Source organism: Dromaius novaehollandiae, unplaced genomic scaffold (genome assembly GCF_036370855.1).
Source record: "Dromaius novaehollandiae isolate bDroNov1 unplaced genomic scaffold, bDroNov1.hap1 HAP1_SCAFFOLD_27, whole genome shotgun sequence".
NCBI lineage: Eukaryota > Metazoa > Chordata > Aves > Casuariiformes > Dromaiidae > Dromaius > Dromaius novaehollandiae.
The window spans coordinates 6,213,105-6,235,209 of NW_026991415.1; the positions used below are offsets into that span (position 1 = coordinate 6,213,105).

At 52.7% G+C, this 22,105-nt stretch overlaps 1 protein-coding gene across 1 annotated transcript; it reads left to right on the forward strand.

Annotated features, from left to right (window-relative positions):
• Nucleotides 1-17,595: 17,595 nt before the first annotated feature.
• LOC135326368 (olfactory receptor 14A16-like) lies at nucleotides 17,596-18,330 on the forward strand (the record flags this gene model as incomplete). The annotated part of the gene is made up of 1 exon (XM_064504250.1): nucleotides 17,596-18,330. A coding segment is annotated over one exon (735 nt), but the record flags the coding sequence as incomplete, so codon positions are not given.
• Nucleotides 18,331-22,105: the final 3,775 nt, after the last annotated feature.

Here is a 22,105-nt window from a genome sequence, read left to right on the forward strand (position 1 = left end):
AGAAGCGAGAATGAAGAAGCTGAAAATCCCTTCAGCATTATGAATGATTAAATCTGACTGGAACCGGGAATAACATTTTAGTCACCCCTGTTCCCACGTACACCGTGCTGTAGGTCAGGGCTGACTCCTCTGGAGCCCATGGGCAGGTCATGGCAAACTCAGCCAGCACAAACCAGAGCTCAAGTGATGGAGCTCAGTGACGGTGCTGCTGAGATGGTAGGGGTAATGAGTGTGTGTTTGGGGGAGGTTATAAGAAAGTTTTCCTCAGAGAAGTCTGTCCTAACTTGTCAACATCTCTTCTGCCTCCGACAGTCCCCCTGTGCCCCAAAAGAGCAAATGTCCAACAGGACTGTTGTTTTCTTGGAGGTCTCCATGGGCTCAAGGTGATGAGCTCATGGGTGCTGTGTTAGGGAAGGAGGGCTGCATTCAGCTCTCACTTGTGGGTGCCCAGTGCTCCTGGAGGTGCTGAGTGGTCAAGCGGTATCTGCCTGGGACTGTCTGCCCTGTGACAGGGCTGGTGACAGATGCCCACAGTGGGGACCCTGCAGGCAGAGGGAAGGGAGCCTGGAGAGTGGTTCATGTCACCTTCAATGACCAACCCTGGGCTGCTTCTAGGGACACACCTGAACACAGCCTGAGCCATCTGAAATGTCCTGTGATTGCTCAGAGCATCATCCACAGCCACAGACCCCTTTGGTAGGGGGTTGTCAGGTGCAATGATGTCCTTCCAGCTGGGTCTGCTTCTCACCCCAACCACCACGGCCAGTGCAGAGTCACCCCGTGGCCCTGGGGCACCACAACCCGCTCGCTCTGCAGAGCAGCACCGCCAGCTCGGGGCCCTGCGGGGAGCACAGGGGAGGCTCCAGGAGTGGCCAGGCAGGCCAGCACTGATGCACTCCCTGGGGTGAGGACACACACCGGTGGGTTTGTGGGGCAGAGCCAGGTCTCGTGGAGGGGAAGCAAGACATGCCGGGTGCAGGAGAGTGGAGGCCATTTGCAGCCCTGGCTGCACACCCCAGGTTTATGGGTGAGTTTTGCTGTGCGGCCAGCTCGTTCCTGCTGGGCTCAGTGCCGGTATCGAGAGGAAGAGCCAGGCCTAGGCAGCCTCTCTGCTGGCCCAGACCCCAGCAGGCCCTGGGGACGGCTGTGTGCTAACCCCTGCGTGGGACATGGCCAGGGCTGGGCAAGGTGCAGGAACTGTGGAGGCTGCCAAAGCAGGAGGGCTGTGGGGGGACGGGGCACCGAAGGCTGTCGCAGGGACTGTGCCAGGGGGATGTTGGCCTGGCCCATGAGCTCTTGTTCTTGCTCCAGCTGTGCTGGAACAGACACCAAGGAGCAAGAGGTCCCTCAGGCAAAGCTGTGCTCCTTGGGGAGCTGCCCTGAGCACCACAACAGGCAGAGCACGCTCCTTGTATGTCCCCGTCCTGCTGGGAGGGTGGCACGGGCACAACCCCTCGCTGCAGCCCCCACTGGCCCCTGCCCCTGCCGACCTGCCCCTGCCAACCTGCCACCACCCCCGTGCTGCCTCGTCCTCTGTCCCTCCTCTCCACACCGCAGGGACCAGTGATGCAGCAGGAGCTGGCACAGCCCCACAGCCACTGCCCGGCCCCTCGCCCTCCCCTCCTGCCTGCCAAACATCACATCCATCTTCAAGAAGGACAGGAAAGAGGATCTGGGGAGTGATGGGCTGGTCAGCGTCGCCTCAGTCCCTGGGAAGCAAATATTCCTGGAGCTGGTTCCAGCCACATGAAGGGGTCGGGAACAGCCAGCACGAAGTCATCGAGGGCAAATTGTGCCTGACCAATCTGTGCCTGACAGCAGCCTCTAAGGAACAGAGGCAGAAGTGCCATCAGCAGGAGAAGGGGAAACAGCCCCAAATCTGCAAGAGAAAGATGTCTGCTTTTTAAGCTTTCTTTATTCTTCATGTTGCAGAAGAAGTGTTCTCCACATTCTCCAACTGGTATTGAGCCAGAGTGTGTCTTAATGAGTTCTGGACATGTAGGAAAAGCAGCATTTTTGACAGGAGACATGTAATGAAAGCTTCCTCCCACCTCCCCAGCCCTGCCATTTCTCTCTTCAGCCACTGGGGACTTGCATCACTCTTGCTAACATCTAAGTTTTTTCCACTCCAGTCAGTAGGTGAATCTTACAGCTCCTATGCACCAATTCCCACCTGCTTGCCTTAGAGAACTAGTTGCAGACACAGGAGAACTTTCTTAATTGCAAACAAACAAAAATAAATTATGATCAAGTTTAATAAAAAGTAAAATACACTTCTATAACACTGCATGTTAAGTCCAAGCTGCCTGCAGTGAGGTCCACTTTCTACAAGGAATAACCCCCCTAGAAATGTCTTAGGTAGGAGAAATACAGCTAGATGGAAATACAGCTAAGGAGCTGGGCAAAGAGACAATGAGACTCCTGAAAGACGAGGCAAGCTTCAGACCCCCTGAAGCTCAGAGCAGAGCTAGAGAGCTGAGTATCTGAATGAATAAAGAATAAGGGGAGGAGGAAACCTGGAGAACTATGGAAAGTGCATATGTCCAGATAGTCTGATGCAAAGGGGACTTTAGAAATGATCCCTTGAATCAGGACATGGGGGAATATGTGAAAGATTCCTGAGATGCCATCCACAGCATGATAGAGCAGTAACACAAGCTGTCAGGGACAGATCAATTCTTTTCTCCTGAGTTTAACACCCTTCCTCAAAATTTCCACTCTTTCAGCATGGGAAAACATTGACCTTAAGATTAGTCAATCATTTGAGCTGTTGAAAGTGTGTTCATATTTTGTAAATCTTGAAAACAGTTCTCCAGCTTTCCAGGCAGAGCTCAGGTGTCCAACCACAAGCACCCAGTGGCACCTGGAGAGGCCCCGGTGTCTCTGAGGGACCTGCCTGGGCCTGGCAGCTCTCACAAAGGACCTGCACGAGACCAGAGCCCCTCAGAACTGCAGAGGGAGGCTGGGCAGAGGGGACCAGGGCACCTACAACGGCACCAGCTGTCTGTGATGCTGTGATTGCATCCCACCCCAGCTCTGAATATGACTTTCCTTCTGAAAACCAAAAAAACAAAACAGAGAAAAACCACAAAATCCCCATAAAAGACCACTATATTAAAGAAAAGAAAACAAAGCAAAGAAGGAGCATAGAAACAAAAAGGAGCTTAAAACCTGGAAACTGTAACCAAACATTCCATTGCTTTGGATCATTTCCTTCATTTCTTCCTCATTTCATTTTGTATTGACTTTTTCTAGACTCTTCTGTTATAATCAGGCCTGCACCATTAACACAGATATATTTGTGTCTCGCACAGAGTCCAGTTCACCAAAACCACCCCCAGCCCAGGGCTGTCCAAGCCACTCCTCACTCTTTGCGCAGAGCGAGTCACACTCTGAGGTGTCGTGCTCTCTCAACTGATAGAGGAAAGCAGGGTGACCAGCCTCAGTGAAACGCTGTATCTCTGCATGGCCAAATCTGCACAAACCTCAACATAGCTGTGTTAGAGTGATGTCTGAAAGGAGTCCCTAATCATCTAGCCACACTCCCGTTTCCTTCCCTGCATGGTAAATGACGTGCTACTCCACCTGAGGTGACAGCAGAGATGAGGCTGATCTCCCCCAGTGTCAGGCCATTTTAGTGCACATGTCTATGTCTAACGCAAGTGTCTGGACTTCCCTTTCTAGTCAAGGGAGAGAAATAAGTTGTCTCACTGAGAGGCCTGGAGACACTTCTCCTGGTGACCACCTAATGCTCCAGAAAGGTTCCCATAGGTCCTGGGTCACATTTCCCAGCTCCATATGGGAACACAGCCACTCCAGGGCATCTCAGGCAGCAATCACCTCTGTATGTGGGCAGATGAATAAGGGCCTGAACACAAACTTTTAGTCATAAGGTAACACCTATTTAAAAAATAACTCTATGCAAGAGCTGAAAAAAATCCTCATTTCCACAATTTCAATTTTTTTTATCAATTGGAATGGATTTCTTATTTCTTTTTGTATTATTTATTTTATATTTATATAGAGTTATTCATTTCTGATACATTTCCTACCAGCACTCTGCATGGAGAAACTTTGTTCTGAGGAACGACTGCATTCAAATAGACGTACTGCCTATCTCTTCTTCTGCCTCTCTTTCCTTTCTTCTGCATCTGCAGAGCATGGGGAGAGGAAGGCAAAGGGGACACGGCTGCAGTGTTGATTGTGAGGTCACTACCACTGCAGCTGCCTGATTGGCCCTCAGCAGATGTGCTGGCCAGCAGGCTTTGTGATGTCACCCAGCACCTCAGAGAGCCCACCCAGCAGCAGTGACAGCCCTGGGGAGGGGAGGGGGTGACGCAGGTGACAGGGACCCATCTGGGTGCTGATTGTGAGGGCACCTCTGCTGCAGCCACCCCACCAGCCCGCGGCCGGCAGGCAGGCAGGCAGGGCTCATGGCCACCCTGCTCAGGACTCGCCCCTCTGCAGCCGACCTGCCACCGAGCAGCGCACAGCTCCTCGCCTAGATCTCCTCCGAGCCCAGGGTGCCGCCCCTGCAGCCCAGGGACAGCACAGGCATCATCTGCAAGTTTGCTTTGGCAGCTCAGTGTGCCCAGAGTTTTGCATGATGATTACTACCACCTGCAAGGGGTTTTATATAGTGTGATACCAAGAAGGAGTCACACTGCGTGCTCTAAGGTACAGTTTGATGACGGGTGGGTGAGTTTAACTGTGCAAGGCCTGCTGGGACACGCCTGGACCACTCTAGAAGGAACTGAACCTCACTTGTTTTTTTCCACACCTCAGTGCCAAGAGGGCGCCTTTGTCCAAATTAGCCTCAGAACCACACTTGGGATTTCACCTCAGAGGGGGTTCACCTCCAAAGAAGAGTCCAGGAGTGAACTAATAGCCAGGCTGTGCCTGGGCGGATCAGGCTCCCAGAGGCCGAGAGGATGGAGGAGCCAGGTGAGTTCATGGTGCTGCAAGGATGAATTACCCCGGATGAGGGTTGAGACCCTCTGTCAGCTGTAAGAGAAGCCTGCATGAGCAAGAGTGGACGGACCTCCCCATGGTGGTTGTCCAAAACAAGGGGAGACAAATCCCAGCTGAAGAGCCCCTGTGGCATGGGAGCAAGCCAACAGGAGAAAACCCTCCCTGCTCTCCTCTGGATGAACACAGGGCACGGGCTTAACAGTCATGGGTGGGATTCAGCCCCCCTGATTGCAAAATGTCCATGTCTGAGCTTCAGGAAAGAAAGACTGGAGAGGATGGAACCACCTACTTCGAGGTGCAAACCACACAGGTAGAAAAATCACACCCCAGGTAATGAGACACAAGTCACCTCACAGACTGCTGCTCCTTGCCCATCCCTTGCAGAGACAGAAGTGACCTCACCGTCACCTTTGTGGCCATGTGCCTCAGATTGGCCTTTGAGCTTTGGAGCCTATCAACCCCTCAGAAACCAGTACTCTCATCATCATCTTCCAACCCTAATTGCCTGCTGCTGGCAGGTCACCTTCTCAGAGGGACATGACCCAGCTATGTGCCAGCTGCTCTCCAGTCAGGTACTTAGGCAGAAGTGACCTCACTGACAGTTTCCAACTCCTGTGCTTGCTCCTGGCCCATCACCTGCAGAGACAGCAGTGACTTCACAGTCACCTGCATGCTCTTGTACCTCCCAAGGGCCTACAAGCTTCTGAGACAATCTTCTCCTAAAATACAGCCATGATACAACAGCTGTCTGCACTGCCATTCAGAGGGACCTCGGCAGGCTGGAGAAATGGGCACAGAGGAACCTCATGAAGCTTCACAAACGGAAATGCAATATCTTGCACGTGAGAAAGAGTAACCCTATGCACACTGGGTGCTGACCATCTGGAAAGCAGCTTTGCAGAGAAGGACCTGGGGGTGCTGGTAGACAAGATGAAGCAGCATGAGGCAGCAACATGTCCTCATGGCAAAGCAAGCCAATGGCTTCCTGGGCTGCACTGGGAAGAGTGTTGCCAGCAGGGCGAGGGCTCTGTGCCTGCTGTCTAATCAGAGCCTCAGGCACAAGTGACCTCAGAAGCACATCCTCCTGCTGTGAGCCTGCTGCTTGCCTATCACATTCTCCAGCACAAGTGACCTCACAAACAATTATCTTTGGCCTGAGCCAAAGGCTGACCTATTGTTGCTCAGAAAGAAGTCACCTCACAATCATCTGTCCAGCCCAGGTGCCTGCTGCAGGCCCTTCTGCTTCTCTGATGGACATGACCCAGCTATTTGCCTGCTGCTGTCCAGTCAGGTACTATGGCAGAGGTGACTTCACAATCAACATCCAAGCCATGTGCCTCCTGCTGGCCTATCAAGAGCTGACACTGCAGTGACCTCACAGTCACCCTCACTGCCATGTACTTGGTACTGGCCTATCAGCTGCTACACCTTAAGTGACCGCACAATGAACATCCAAGCTGGACACTTGCTGCTGGCCTCTCAGCTGCACAGACAGAGGTGACCTCACAGGCACTTCCACACCCCAGTGCCTGCTGCTGGACCATCATCTTCAGAGACAGAAGTGACATCACTGTCATCTTCACAGCCAGGGTCCTCCTAGTAGCTTAGGAACCTCCAAGACACAATTCACCTCATCATAACTTTGCCACCCATCAGCCTCTTAGTGGCCCATCAGCTGATCAGCTACAAAGAACCTCACAAACAACATCCAAGCCCACACACCAGCTGCCGGCCTTTCAGCTTCCTGATGGACGTGACCCAGCTCTGTGTCTGCTGCTATCCAGTCAGGTACTTGGGCAGAAGGCACCTCACAATCAATATCCAAGTCATGTGCCTGCTGCTGGCCAATCAGCTGCAGAGACAGGAGTGACCACAAAACCTACATGCTAGCCCTGTGCCTGTTGGTGGCCTCTCAGGTACTCAGGCAGACAGGACCTCACAACCACTGACCCCACACAGGAGTCAAGTGCTGGCCTATCAGCTTCGCACATACTTGCATTTCTGTGTTGCTGTAGAGCTCTGCAGGTGTCAATCCCTCCTCTGGGCACACTCACCACACCCACAAGTCACCTCAGTTGCTCAGGTAGAAGTGACCTCACAAGTGCATGCCCTCACCAGGTGCCTGCTGCTGACCTGTGGCTTTAGAGACACAGCTTTCCTCAAAATACCTTCCCCAGCCACCAACATGCTGCTGCCCTACCAGGTACTCTGACCCAGGAGACCTCACAATCTGCTTCCACACCCATCTGCCTGCTGCTGGTCTATCAGGGACTCAGGCACAAGTGACCTCACAAGCAAATACCCAAGCCATTAGCCAAGTGCTAGCCTTGCAGAGACAAGTGACCTCACAGCGACTCTCCCAGCAACGTGCCTCCACACAGTCTGTCAGGCACTGAGACAGAGCTGAGCTCACAAACACTGTCCCTGCCATGGGCCTGCTGCTGGCTTCCCTGCTGCTCTGGAGGAAATGACCTCAAAGTCAGTTCCCAGCAATGGGCCTGCTGCTGGCCTATCACATACTGAGACACAGCTGATCTCACCAGCACATTCCCCACTTCACAGCCTGCTGCTGGCCTATCAGCTTCTCACCCAGAAGGCACCTCACAGGCACCTTTACATCCAGGCACCTGCTGCAGCCCTCGAGGCTGCTGGGACAGGAGGGACCTGCATTGTTCCTCATTCTGGCCTATCAGATACTCCAGCAACATCTCCTAACAGGAGGATTGCATGGGAGCAGCGACCATGGAGCTGGAGACAGCAGGGCCTCATGGCCCAGGCAGAGGGAGAAGCCTTCCCGCAACTCCCAAGTCTGGTTCCTGCCCCAGTGCTGAACACACCCAGCAAATCCTCCACACCCCCAGGACAACAAGCACTCTCCTGCTTGGGGCCCTGACACTCTGAGACATGGGGAAGGACTGCGGCCAGGGCATCTCAGCGGGTGGAACCAGCAGAGCTGGGATTCAGCAGCTCTGCAGCCCGGCCTGGGAGCAGGGCTAATGGCACCGGCCAGGGCAGCACTGGCCACCCAGCAGCTGCCAAGGCCCTGCAGGAGCCCAGCAGCTCCCAGCACAGAGCTGCTCTGCAAACACCCTCCCGGCTGCTGCCAGGGCCGCAGGGCTGCGGCCCAGCAAGAGGCCCGGAGCAGCCGCAGCGGCTGGGGCCCGGCGGGACCCGCGGGGACAGCCTCTCTGCGAGCCCTGGAAACGCACTGTTCAGGACAAAAGTGAGCCTGGGGCAGGGCCCTGGTGAGGCCCCCAGCAGCCTGCTGCACTCCCATTGGCTGACGGAGCCATCAGTCAAGGCCAGCCCACCCTCCTCCCCTTGCTGGCAAGTCGGAGGGCAGCACTGGGGCGATGCCATGGCAATGCTGTGGCCCTGTGTGACCCGGTGGGCAGCCTTTCCCCTCCCCTCCTCCCCCGCGGTGGGGCGCCATGTTGTGGGTGGCAGCGCAGGGCGCGGTGGGGCCTGGGGGCAGCCCGGCGCCATTTGCCTGGGCAGTGCAGGATCCCGGAGCCCGGCTGCTGCCCCGCAGGGACTGGGCTCTGCTGCAGGGGCCCCGCGGGGCTCCTAGTTGCCCCACGCCTGGGGACTGTGCCGGGCGTGGAGGAGCAGCCCTGGGGTCATTGCTGGTGCCGGCCCTGGCACTGGCATGGGGGACCTGGGCATGGCCGGGACGCCAGAGCCCACGGGCAGCGTCCTGCTCTCCCCGGGCAAGGCAGGGCCGCGTCCTCTCACCCTTTCAGCCCCATCAGAACCCTACAGCAGGGCTGTCACAGCAGCCCCCACCCTGTGCAGCCACCCCCACAGCCCGAGATCCACAGCCCTTTTAACAGTTCACAGTCTCTGTGTGACTCCTCAGGAAGGAGCTCCCAAAGCCCTTACCCTCTGGAGAGCTGCAGGAGCACTGGGGACAAGGAACTGTGGTCCGGGCTGAGGGTGTCGATCCAGCATTCCTCCATCTCGCTTGCCCCCTTGCCGTTGGCTTGCCTCTCCAGCCAAGGATGAAGGTCTTTCTTCCTGTCTTTTCACTCAAAACTCCTTTCCAACATGCCCCAACTCCTCTGCCTGTCGATGAGGGGCCCCAGCATGGCTCCCATCCCCTCTCCTTGCCAGGGAGTGGCTCCACAGGGCAGCAGTGGGGAGCACGTGAGTAGTGCCCAGCAGTAGCTGGGCCTCTCAGGGAAGTGAGGGCACTGCTGTGCTAGACCTCCCTGTGATGCAGCACATCCCACTGTGACCTCAGCTGCTGTCATCAGGGGGCTCAGGAGGTCACTGCCATGGAGATGGCACAGCCAGGGAGAGAGCAGAGAGACTTCCCCTCATGTCCTGGAAAGCATCGACCTCCCTTCACCCCAGTTATTTTCCAAAACTTCCTGATAAATCCTTCAGGAATGTTTCCAGATGGTGTCAAAGGCTGCGAAGTATCTGAAATGAGGCACCGGAGAAGTCACTTCTGCATGCCCACATTGACAGGTCTCTGCCCTGGGCAGACCTGTGCAGGAAGCCAGGGCTTGGTGATGCTTCAAAACTGATTTTGGTGATGCTTTGGTGAGCTTCAGAACTGATTTCTGCTGTGGGTCACTCTTTTTGTAGAATTAGGATGTAGGACAATATCAGACAGGACGTAGCCTTCCTTTAGGCACCAAAGCAGGCTCTTTGTTTTTGAAAGTCCTCAGCAAGGTTTCTCTATTTGTGGTGCTTAAGATCACAGAATCACGGAATGGTTGAGGTTGGAAGGGACCTCTGGACATCATCTAGGCCTACCCCCTGCTCAAGCAGGGGCACCTAGAGCATGTTGCACAGGCAGGGTTTGAATATCTGCAGAGAAGGCGACTCCACAACCTCTCTTGGCAGACTGTTCCGGTGCTCTGTCCCCCTCACAGCAAAGAAATTTTTCCTCATATTCAGATGGAACTTCCTGTGTTTCGATTTGTGCCCGTTGCCTCTTGTCCTGTCTCTGGGCACGACTGAAGAGATCCTGGCCCCATCCTCTTGACACCCTCCCTTCAGGTATCTGTAGACATTGATAAGATCTCCTCTTGGTCTTCTCTTCTCCAATCTGAACAGGCCCAGCTCTCTCAGCCTTTCCTCATAGGAGAGATGCTCCAGTCCCCTAATCTTCGTAGCCCTACGCTGGACTCTCTCCAGTAGCTCCATGTCTCTCTTGTACTGGGGAGCTCAGAACTGGACACAGTACTCCAGCTGTGGCCTCACCAGAGTGGTAGAGAGGGGGAGGATCACCTGTCTTGACCTGCTGGCAACACTCTGCCTAATGCAGCCCAGGATACCATTGGCCTTCTTGGCCACAAGGGCACCTTGCTGGCTCATGGTTAACTTCTTGTCCACCAGGACTCCCAGGTGCTTCTCTGCAGAGCTGCTTTCCAGCAGGTCAGACCCCAGCCTGTCCTGGTGCATGGGGTCATTCCTCTGCAGGTGCAGGACCCTGCACTTGCCTTTGTTGAACTTCATGAGGTTCCTCTCTCGCCATCTCTCCAGCCTGTTGAGGTCCCTCTGAATGGCAGCACAGCCCTCTAGTGTATCAGCCACTCCTCCCAGGTTTGTCTCATCAGCAAACTTGCTGAGAGTGCACTCTGTCCCTTCAGCCAGGTCTTTGATGAAGAAGTTGAACAACACTGGACCCAGGTATTAACCCCTGGGGGGCACCGCTAGCTACAGGCCTCCAACTAGACTCTGTGCCGCTGGTCACACCCCTCTGACCTCGGCCATTCAGCCAGTTCTCAATCCACTTCACTGTCCACTCATCTAACCCACACTTCCTGAGCTTACCTATGAGGTTATTATGGTAGACAGTGTCAAAAGCCTTGCTGAAGTCAAGGGAGACAACATCCATTGCTCTCCCCTCATCTACCCAGCCAGTCATTCCATCGGGGAAGGCTATCAGATTGGTGAAGCATGATTTCCCCTTGGTGAGTCCATGCTGACTACTCCTGATCACCTTCTTTTCCTCCGCATGCTTAACGATGACGTCCAGGATGAGCTGCTCCATCACCTTTCCAGGGATGGAGGTGATGCTGACTGGCCTGTAGTTCCCTGGGTCCTCCTTCTTGCCCTTTATGAAGACTGGAGTGACATTGGCTTTCTTCCAGTCCTCAGGCACCTCTCCTGTTCTCCAGGATCTTTCCAAGATGATGAAGAGTGGCCTAGCAATAACATCCACCAGCTCCCTCAGCACTCGCGGGTGCATTCCATCAGAGCCCTGTGGATTTGTGGGTGTCAGTTTGCCTAAATGACCTCTAACCTGATCCGCCTTGACCAAGGGAAAGTCTTCCTTTCTGCAGACTTTCTCTCTTGTCTCCAGTGTCTGAGATTCCTGAGGACTGCCCTTAGCAGTAGAGACTGAAGCAAAGGCGGCAGTCAGTTACTCTGCCTTCTCCATATCCTGCGTCACCAGGGCACCCACCCCATTCAGCAGCGGGCCCACATTTTCCCTAGCCTTCCTTTTGCTACTGCTGTATTTGAAGAAGCCCTTCTTGTTGTCCTTGACATCCCTTGCTGAATTGAATTCCAAATGGGCCTTGGCCTTCCTCTGTTTGCTGCCTCTGTTAGCTGCACTCTCAGCTGTTAGCTGCACTCTTTAAACTTTACAGTTCCTTGTGTTCTTATCTTTCTTTGCTTTATTGTCTTTTTTTTTAATATACTGGTCTTTTGGGGGGATTTTTTTTTTTTCCTTTGGAAAGGAAAGCGATTTTCAGAACTGAGGTGGGAATGCAGTGACAGTGTCATGGACATCTGGTGCCATTGCAGGTGCCCTGCTCCCTCTGCAGCTCCAAGGAGCTATGGTCTGCTGCAGGTGAGAGCTGTGAGAGCTGCCAGGCCCTGACCAGTGCCTCACATGCACCGAGGCTTCTCCAAGCACCTCTGGGTGCTTGTGGTTAGACACTTGAGTTCTGCCTGGAAAGCTGAAGAACTGTTTTCAACATTTAAAAAAATATGAACATACTTGCATCAGCTAAAATGACTGACTAACTTTAATACAAATGTCAGTGTTTCCCGTGATGAAATAATGGAAATTTTCAGGAAGGGTATTACAGGAAGGGTATTTCAGGAAGGGTGTGAATAGCCTCTGTTGGAGGCTCTCAGCCTTGGCAGTCCCCTAGGCTGTCTTCACCACAGGCTGTCCTGCGCTGTGCTGCACCTGTGTCTCTTTCCCAACAGCCTGTAGACACACAACCTGCTTCCTCACCTTGCTTTCACCTTGTGATCTCCCCACCTTTACTGATGTCTCTCTGATGTCTCACGCTTTTTCTCAAAACACAAAGCCAGAGGTTGATCACAGACCCTCTCTGTGGCAACTGTAGCACCACACATGTCCTTTTCCTGATGTTACATCTGAACCCTACAAGCTGCAGTTTGTGGCTGTTTCCCCTTATCGTGCTGTTTCCCACTACCAAGAAAAGCTCCATCATCTCTGAAACTACCCTTTAAGCAGTCATAGGGTTCTGCTCTACTGCCCTTCACCTCCACTCCAGCAGGATGAAGAAGCCCAAGGCCCTCAACCTATCCTCATGGATGCGGTTATTCCCCTCTAGGTGCAGGACTTGACGCCTCCATGCAAACCTCCATGAGGTGTCTGTTGTCTGAATCCCCCAAGTTTCTCAAGACCCTTCTGGACTGAAGCTCCTCCCTGTCAAAAACAGAACCAAACAAAATGAAACAAAACAAAGCAGTACCACTGGGGAAAGGGTAAGCAGGGGTGGGCTGGTTGTATAGCAGGGGATCAGGATGGTAAAAGACACAAACTTGGAGGGGGTGGGAAGGAAATTAAAAGTGAAACAAACGCTTGATCAGGGCTCTTTGGGGATTCCTGCCAAAAAGCCTTGTATCGGAACACATCTGACTGGAGGAGGACAATAAAGCTGATCTACTTCCACTGTCACAGGAAATCTTTGTGTTTTCCTCGACATCAAAGAGCGAAGACCCAGAGTGGGAACAATCACAGAACTCCTTCAGGGTGGAAGGGACCTCAGGAGGTCTCTAGCCCAATCTCCTTGCTCACAGCAAGGTCAGCTCTGTGGTCAGATGAGGTTGCTGTGGCCTTGATTCAGCCTGCCCTTGGAAACCTCCAAGGGAGGAGACTGCACAGCCTCTCTGAGCAACGCACTCCAATGCTTGACCATCCTCTTAGTGGCAAAGCTTTTCCTTGTCCACTGCTTGAACATCTCTTCTTTCAACTTATGCCCATTGCCTCTTGTCCTGCCGCCATGCACCCTGCTGAAGACCCTGGCTCCATCATCTTGATGACCTCCTTGTAGCCACTGGAAGGCTGTTATGAGGTCTCTCCAAAGCCATCTCTTCTCCAGGTTGAACAAGCCCCATTTCCTCACAGAGGAAGTGCTCCAGCTCCCTGATTATCTGGAGGATCCTCCACCAAACTCGCTCACAGTTATCAACCCCTTTCTTTTTCTGGGGACCCAAAGATAGATGCAGTATACATGGTCTAATGAATACTGACTCAAGAGGGGATCATCATGCCCCTCAACCTCCTGGTTGTGCTCCTGGTCATACAGAGCAAATAGCAAGTGGCAATGCAATGGTGAAAGGAGGTTCCCACGAAGAGAGCAAACCCTGCAATGCCCAAGGCCAGGCAGAAACAGAGCTGGGCTGTGCTGAAATGGCAGGAGAGGGGTTTGCTGCCTGAACTGACTTTGCAGCACCTTGGGCCCTGTGGCGGGGTTGAAATGATCTCCAGGAAGGACAAGGTGCCAGGGAAGGCGTTCCTGGGCCTGGACAGCCTGTGATCCAGTCACCGTGGATCCAGCCACCTCATTAGCACAGTCCCTGTTCATATCATCTGGGGGTGAGAAGAAGTTCAGGAGGAGGAAAGCTAGAAGTGTTTGAGAGTTCAGAGACTAGAGTGGAGACCTTGGTGTGATGTGCCTCTCATTCATGCAGCATGCTTGGAGGTAGATGGGATAGACTTTGCCTAAAGGCAGCTGTGGGATTCAGAGGTTTGAGCACAGGTAGGGAACCCAAGATGCCCTGGAGCCCTTGCCACTCCAAAAGAGCATGCTTTTCCTGTAGGTCCCCTGCTGTATCTGCTAGAGACATGTGGTTTTGCTGGACACACCATGCATCGGACATGGCCCTACGTATAGCCTATCTTTATGTCACTGAATCCAGTGTCTGCACTGAATTACATTAGCTGTTTGCACTGTACGGATCTGCTTGTGTCTCAGCATCAGAGTGAGTGGCGCTTTAGTTGTAGTAGTAGGCCTCTAGTGTCATTGGAGATGGTCAAGGAAATTCCTCCCCTAGCCCCCACCTGATGCTCTAGAAGGATGCAGGTTCCTCCTCCAGAGCAAGCAGACACTGGCACGTGCCTTGGACCACCTCTGTCTCTTCAGATGTCACCAAGGGTTCGCGTGGGAGCAACTGCCTGCCACCCTCCATCTCCAGTGATTATAATGGTAGGATCTTGTGTGCAGACATCTGTGTTGTGCACACTTCAGCTTGGGCAAGGGGAATCCCACCTCATGTGTGTTTGTGGAGTTCACAGGAGTTTGCTGAATCCCACTCCAGATCAGGGGTTTTTCACCTGGCATGAAATGCCCAGACTGACTCATTTGAATCACTACCTGAACCCTGGGTAAATGACCTCCCTTCTTGTCCCTGTCTACGTGTCCTGCCTAGTTAAGAGACCGGAACAGGGCCTTCCAGAGGGGGACATTTACACCTCTTGTAGATAACCCTCCTCTGATGAGACAAATTACAGTCCTGGAATCAGTGTCTCTTCAGTGTTTAGAAAGGGACCATCAGTGATTATTTTAGTCTACTTTAGTGAGCATTTCCCAGGAGGAGGAGTACAAAGGACAAACAAAATCCCACCTTCAGCTGGGCTACTGTTCCCAAGTGGGGCCAGGCTAATGAAACAGGAGGAGCTCATGGCAACCTGGCAGCACTGCCCAGAGACAGCTGTGTGCAGGAGCAGCTCCTCTGCCAAGAGCAGCAGGGCTTCAGCACTGCCTGCTGCTGCTGACATGAGCTGAGAGAAGGCAGAGAGAAGTGGAAGGCAGTGTGGAGTGGGAGGACAGAGGAGAGCTCACTGTGGAAGAAACCTTCACAGCCTTTGACACGGTGAGTCTCTGGCTGCAGGGCAATGCTACGGAGGTTCCTGGAGGGGTCTTCTAAAGCTATCCCATCGCATGACTGTCCTTTTAAGGATCCCACTCAGAGGAGGATGAGATGCTTCAGAGCAGAGATTCCCAGCCACAACATCAGATTGACAGGGCAGCCTGTTACCTTTCTCAGGAATGGCCGCAGGGTATGAAGCTGGGCTGTGCAAACAGGTCTGCCCAGGGCTGTAGTTCAGAGCAGTGTCCCTGTGCTCCCGGGTGCTGTGTGCCTGGGGCAGTGACTCTGCTGCCTGCAAGGGTCAGCACTCAGCCTGCCCAGGAAACTCCCCACTGCACTGTGGGGAGAAGCTCTGGGTGGGAAGTGTGCCCCTCATCAGGGCAGGTTCATTCTCCTGTTGAGAGGGTGCTGCCTGGTTCAGGGCTGCTCACAGCTCTAGCTTATGCATAGGACATTTCTGAGGAGTCTTTTTAGAGGAAAGTGAAGAAAAGGCTACTTGAAAGGGCAGGAGCTTTCCTCTCAATGTCTGCACTTTCAATTTCCAGATTTTGGCAGGGAGAAAAAAGCTTTGGTAAGGAACTGGGACTCCCAAACCTTCCCTCTCAGGGATCAGTAGGTGATGCTACAGACAGCACCAGCATCACCTTCTCTGCGTTAGTCAAGGTTTGTGTCACCTGCTTCTTAGGACCTGCAAACACAGAGGTGCCCCTGGCCTGTGCCCTGTCCCGGGAGGTTTCAGTAGGGCAGAACTGAGCACACAGAGGATGACCGGGAAAAGATGTTGGGACAGAGAAAGAGCTTCCAGCAGGGACTGCTCCAGGCAGCAGAGATGTGCAGGGAATGAGAGGGAACTGCTAACAGAATCACAAGGAGAGGATGGATTTGGGCAAGTCATGGTCAGTCCCTCTGATGCAGGCTCTTCCTCTGAGCAAGCCCCTCATGTCTCTTCTTCCACCCAGCAGAGCCTCTGCCCTGACAGCCATGGAGTCCAGGGCATGAGCTGCCTCCTCTGCAGCCAGACCTCCGACAGAGGAGAGGGACATCTCTCCTGCCACAAAGGGAGTGATTGCCCTGCAATGTTACTGTCTGTGAGGCAGCATGCCCAGCTGGGTAAGGTAAAGGCTTTTCCGAGCACCCGTCTGTCTCTCACTCCTGGCCTCCCTTGGCAGCAGAATTATCGAGTTGCTCCTTGTTTCCCCTCCTCTCCATGCTGCTCCTGTTCTTCTCTCGGGCTCCCTGGGGTCGGGGTTTTCAGCTGCAGTTCTGACACCAATGCTGCAAGTTGTGCAAGAGAGGGGTCTGCATGGGAGTGCTGTTGCCCCAGCCCACTTTTGACCAGTGTGGCTCCAGGAATTGCAGTCCGTGGGGTTGGGAATTGAGCTGACTCTCCCTTAAGGAGAGCCCATCCTCAGTCCTGACAGGCCTTTGACTGTTTCCCTGTGGTGTCCTGCCAGGCTGTGAGCTGCCCTCCAGCAAGGCACAGCTGTCTCATAGCATTGCTGTGATATCTGAGACACCGTGAAGAAGCTGCAGAGATGTGAAGAGCATGGAAATGGTGGTGGGAGGTTGTAAATGGGCAGCTGAAAAGAGCCTTGTGTATCCTTGGCTAGAAGGGGAGTGTGGAGACCTCCCTCTGGTGCCTGGAGAAAGGGAGAGATGGTTGGAGATGTGCACTTTGAAAGTGGAGTCCTCTGCTCTCAGCAGTGGCTGGTTTCTTTTTAGGGCAACGTATGAGAGTGATCATCCTCCAGCTCAAAGTGGTGTGAGTACAGGACAGCTGGGAACAAGGCTGATTGATAGACACACAAGCTATCCTCACTCTACCAAGTGGCAGTGAATCTTTTTTTTCCAAGACTCACAATAGAAATGCTGAGAATTTCTGCCTTTGAGGAACGCTCCCCAGAGGCGACAAGGACATCTCAAAGAAAATAAACATTATTAAACATTCTGTAAAACTCTGTTCCTCAACTCTCCTTCTTTAGAGCAGGTAGTGAAAACACTGAAAAGCCCTTCCACGTGATGAATAGATTTTATTTGACAGAAATTATGAGTGCCAGAGCTGTTGACCCATGTTCCCATGTTCCCACTACTGTACAGCAGGACTGACTCCTCTGCAGCCCATGGGCAGAGGCTTCTGGTCCTCACAGCACACTCAGCCAGCACAGGGCAGAGCTCAAGCAAGGTACCTGCCCAATGATCCTCCCCAAAAGAGAGAGAGGCAATGTGCTGTTCTCAAAGAGAAATGTTACTTTTTTTCTCCCTTGGAACATCTCTCCTAATTTGTTAATGTCTTTTCCTCCTTAGACAGTCCCCAAAGCCCAGTGGGACCAAATGGCCAATGGCAGCTCCTTCAATGAGTTCCTCCTCCTGGCATTTGCAGACACACGGGACCTGCAGCTCTTGCACTATGTGCTGTTCCTGGGCATCTACCTGGCTGCCCTCCTGGGCAACGGCCTCATCATCACAGCCGTCGCCTGCGACCACCACCTCCACACCCCCATGTACTGCTTCCTCCTCAATCTCTCCCTCCTCGACCTTGGCTCCATCTCCACCACTGTCCCCAAATCCATGGCCAATTCCCTGTGGGACACCAGGGCCATTTCCTACTCAGGATGTGCTGCCCAGGTCTTTTTCTTCTTTTTCTTATGTTCAGCTGAGTATTCTCTTCTCACTGTCATGGCCTATGATCGGTTTGTGGCCATCTGCAGACCCCTGCACTACGGGACCATCATGGACAGCAGAGCTTGTGTCAAAATGGCAGCAGCTGCCTGGGGCACTGGTTTTCTCAATGCTCTCCTACACACTGCTAACACATTTTCAATACCACTTTGCCAAGGCAATGTCGTGGAGCAGTTCTTCTGTGAAATTCCCCAGATCCTCAAGCTCTCCTGCTCAGATGCCTACCTCAGGGAAGCTGGGCTGCTTGTGGTTAGTCTTAGTTTAGGCTTTGGGTGTTTCATTTTCATTGTGGTGTCCTACGTGCAGATCTTCACAGTCGTGCTGAGGATCCCCTCTGAGCAGGGCCAGCACAAAGCCTTTTCCATGTGCCTCCCGCACCTGGCCGTGGTCTCCCTGTTCATCAGCACTGGCATGTTTTCCTACCTGAAGCCCCCCTCCCTCTCCTCCCCAGCTCTGGATCTGGTGGTGGCTGTTCTGTACTCGGTGGTGCCTCCAGCAGTGAACCCCCTCATCTACAGCATGAGGAACAAGGAGCTCAAGGAGGCACTGAGGATACTGGTTCAGTGGGTCCAATGTCAGCACCAATAACCATCCCGTGTGCATCCACTCATCATTCACAAAGCATCTGGCATCAAGGCTCTGTGTTATGCATTTATTTCTGTCTTACCCTTAACCTTACCCCAATGCCTGATGTATTCTTGCAATTAAAAAAAGTTTTGCTTCATGTCACTTCTCAGGAACCTCTCATTTGAATCTGACCCAGAGACCGTGTTGAAGCAGGAAGCCAGGCTTCCCCCTTCATCAGCAGAGATGGGAGAACCTCAGAGCCCACTAGTCTGAGCTCCCTCAGATGCCCTCAAGGCAGTGGAGAGAGTTTCCCTTTGCAGTGTCTCTTTTGGCCCTGACACCAAGGGACCTCAAGGGGACAGTCAGGCTCATATAAGTATAGACAGGATGAGACCATGGGTCCTATGTCCATTAGGAGAGCTCAGCTGCCCTGAGCCCAGTCAGGGTGTGATCTCACACCCCTCTCCTCCTGCCAGATGGCTGTCACCATGGGCTGGTCCCTTCCCTCTCCTGTGCTCCAATGTTCACAGCGGAGTGGGAGGGGAGGGGAGGAGAGTCTAGATGCAGCTTGTAGGGACAGACCCTCTGCTCCTCAGGACCATTCCCCCCCACTGCCACAGTAGGCATTTCCTGGCTGCAGCCTTCCAGTGGGGGCTGCAGCTTTCCTGGAGACAAGTCCAGAAACAGCAGCAGGAGTTTCTCTTTTCAAGATTTCTTCTCATTTCCACATTGTGCTCTAATGTGTGAATATCACCCGTCAGTGACCAGTGGAGATGGGAAATGGTGTCTGAATTGCCTGCCCAGAACTGTCCCACAGGCGACAATAATGAGAGATGCCCATCCTTCTGGAGGGGGATCAGAGCCCCAAGGAGAGCTCAGGGGATCTCCAGGGACAGCGTGTGCCTGGGGTGGGCAGGGAGTGCCCTCTCAGGTGCTGACCTGACTCCCCATCTCTACCTCGGACCTGCGTCCAGCTATGGTCAGGAAAGCCTTGGCAAGGGAAGCTGGGACCTGAGCAGATCTCAGAGGAGGTTGTAAGTATAAACATTGGCCATACAGGCACAGCAGCAACTCTTGCCTGACAGCCCTTTTACAGGAGTAAGGAGTGCTTTGGATTTGGACCCCCTACCCAGGTGGCACGTCACACGGAGTCTTAGCTAGATGAAAAAGTGAGAGCAGCCACCTGGGGTGTGCTTTTTAATGTGTAGTTACAAAAGCAGGTGTTTCTGTATCGCAGCTTGAGTGTTTAAGCACCACTTGTGAACAGGTTCCTGCTACAGAGCACTGGAGTGCTGGGAGCAGCAAGAGCTGGGCTGCTGCATGTGGGAAGGGGAGCTGGGAGCCGAGGGTGCCGGCAAGGCAGGCAGGGCAGTGACCCACCAACGAGAGGTGCCATCCCGCAGTGCCTGGACAAGAGAAGCAGAGCAGGTTTGGGGATGGTAACCGGGGTCAGGTGCAGTTCAGAGATCACAGACAAGAGCGTAGGGCTCTAAGCAGCCCTGCTGTGCGTGGGAGGTTGGACTGGAGACCTCCAGGGGTCTGATCCCACCAAAAGTCCTCTGCAACACCATGAATGCAAAGAGCCCGGGCACAGAGACAGGCTCTGCCTTTCCCACGGGCTGCACTGCCAGCAGGTGAGGGGCAGTGTTAAAGACGGCCTCTGACCCTAGGTTTCCCAAAGCAGAGTCTCAGACGCGGAGTATCACAAATTCATTTACTCTAAGTGGTACAGCAGCAAATGACAGTTCGAGCTGGGTGCCTCTGGAGAGGGACCCCAAACAAAGAAACCCCTGGGCAATTATAACTTCTCAGGCTAAGTTCTCCACTCCTCACACAGTAGTTCAGACCAATAATAATATTCAGGTCTGGGGTCTGACCATTCCCTATTGGGTCCTATCATTGTCTCTCCAGATCCGGAGGAGGTAATTCCAGACCACAACAATTAACACTGCCCCAGCAGTGAGAGCAGGCTTTTTTTCTCAAGGTCCTGACGCCCTGCACAGCCCTTATTTCAAAGCCTTGACCTCCTCCCTTTCCGAGTGTGAGACACAGGAACACAGACTGCTTGTAACTCCCTTCTCTTCCCAGCTTGAACCAGCTCTGGGGCCCTTTCTTACCAAACTAGGTAAAAGTTCTTCATGTTCTCTGAGTGTGGCTAAGGCTTCAGCAAATTTAGCTCCTCATGCTAAGTAAGTTTTATAGAAGTTGTGCTAAGCGGCTACCTGTAGACAGCTCCAGTCCAGTATTCTTCAGCAAGTTGTGCCTCAGTGCCTGATAGGGCAGTGCTGGTCACGTGGCTGGGGTTTGCAGTTGTGAGGTCACTTCTGCCTGAGGCCCTGATAGGCCAGTGGTACGTGTTAAAATCATCTTTTCTCTTTTGTTCGTTCACGGGCACCGGTAATGAGCAGCAGGAGTCGGATTCTCTAAGATTCTTAAAGTTTTATTGCTAGCAATAAGGTGCCTCTCTGCTGGGCACACAAGAAGGACCCTGCGCAGCTTTTGGTTACAGCTTTTAAGCAATACTAAGCTGTTACCTATTCAATACTGTAGTCTACATAGCCAACCAGATCTAACCATGATTCTTAGTTCTACCAATCCCCTTGCCCTGTTACAGTATGAGGTATTTCCGTGCCAGCCTTATACAGACCATCTTGTAATTACTTATTAGCTGATTTGCACCTCCTCTGGTGTTACCTTTGAGCAACTTTGGTACTGCTGGCTGGATTAAACTGGCTTCTTTGCACTTCCTCAACTCTATGAAGGACAGGGCTAAGGCAAGGTCAGAGAAGATGTTCTGCTTGCAGGGCGCTGTGACCTTGCATGTTCTTTCTCTGCAAAACTAGAGAACAGTGGCAATTTCCTTAACATTCCCTCCTTTTATTTCATGCGTGCCTGCTTTCAGTGTTGTATTGGTCTACATTTATATCCCCTTACACATGAGAGGCAAGCTGAACATAGTTGACCCTTGCATGGGATGCAACAGAAAAGCACAGTTCCTACTGCCAGAATTAACATCAAAATTATGAAAACACGCCTGGTCCTCACTCCCAGATCTGGTAGCCATGACCACAACCACGACCAGGCTGCTGCTAGGCCATTAAGCGGAGGCTGCTCTTCGGCTATCCAATGGAAGTTACGGACATGTTGTTGAAAGACGTTTCCCTCATATTCATTTTGTTTTGATTTGTTTGCATAAAAACAGAGGTGGTGTTTACCAGCACACACACTGATCCCTGTGTGGCCAATAGGTAATCTAAAGCCCATCGATTTTGGACGGCTAATTGAGAGAGAGAGGTCACTTGAGCTTGTGAGGTCACTTGTGAGATCACAGCAGAATAAGGACATAGTAACACTTGTACAGGGCCCTCCCATTTTGGCTGTAACATGTTTCTGGCTTTATGAGTTTTTACCCTCACATAATCTCCCAGTCAATATGGATCTTCTAAAGGCAGAGGTTGGGTAATTACAGCTTCCTACCTCTTACTTTTGAAACTGTTTTGCAAATACATAACAGCTTCATCTCCTGCCAAAAGGCTTGTATGTGCCAGGATAAAAGTCCCTGGGATCGTATGTGGTCTGCCAAACAGAATTTCAAAAGGGATCAGCCCATGGCTTGGGCCCGGGCATTGTCTTCACTCCCATAACGCTAATGGCAATGCTTCTGACACTTTGAGTCTCCCTACAAATTTTTAACTAACTCCATTTTTAGTGTACAATTCATTTTTTCTACCTGCCCAGAAGACTGAGGATGATAAGGTATATCTAGTCTGTTTTGAATTCCTAATGTTTCACATAT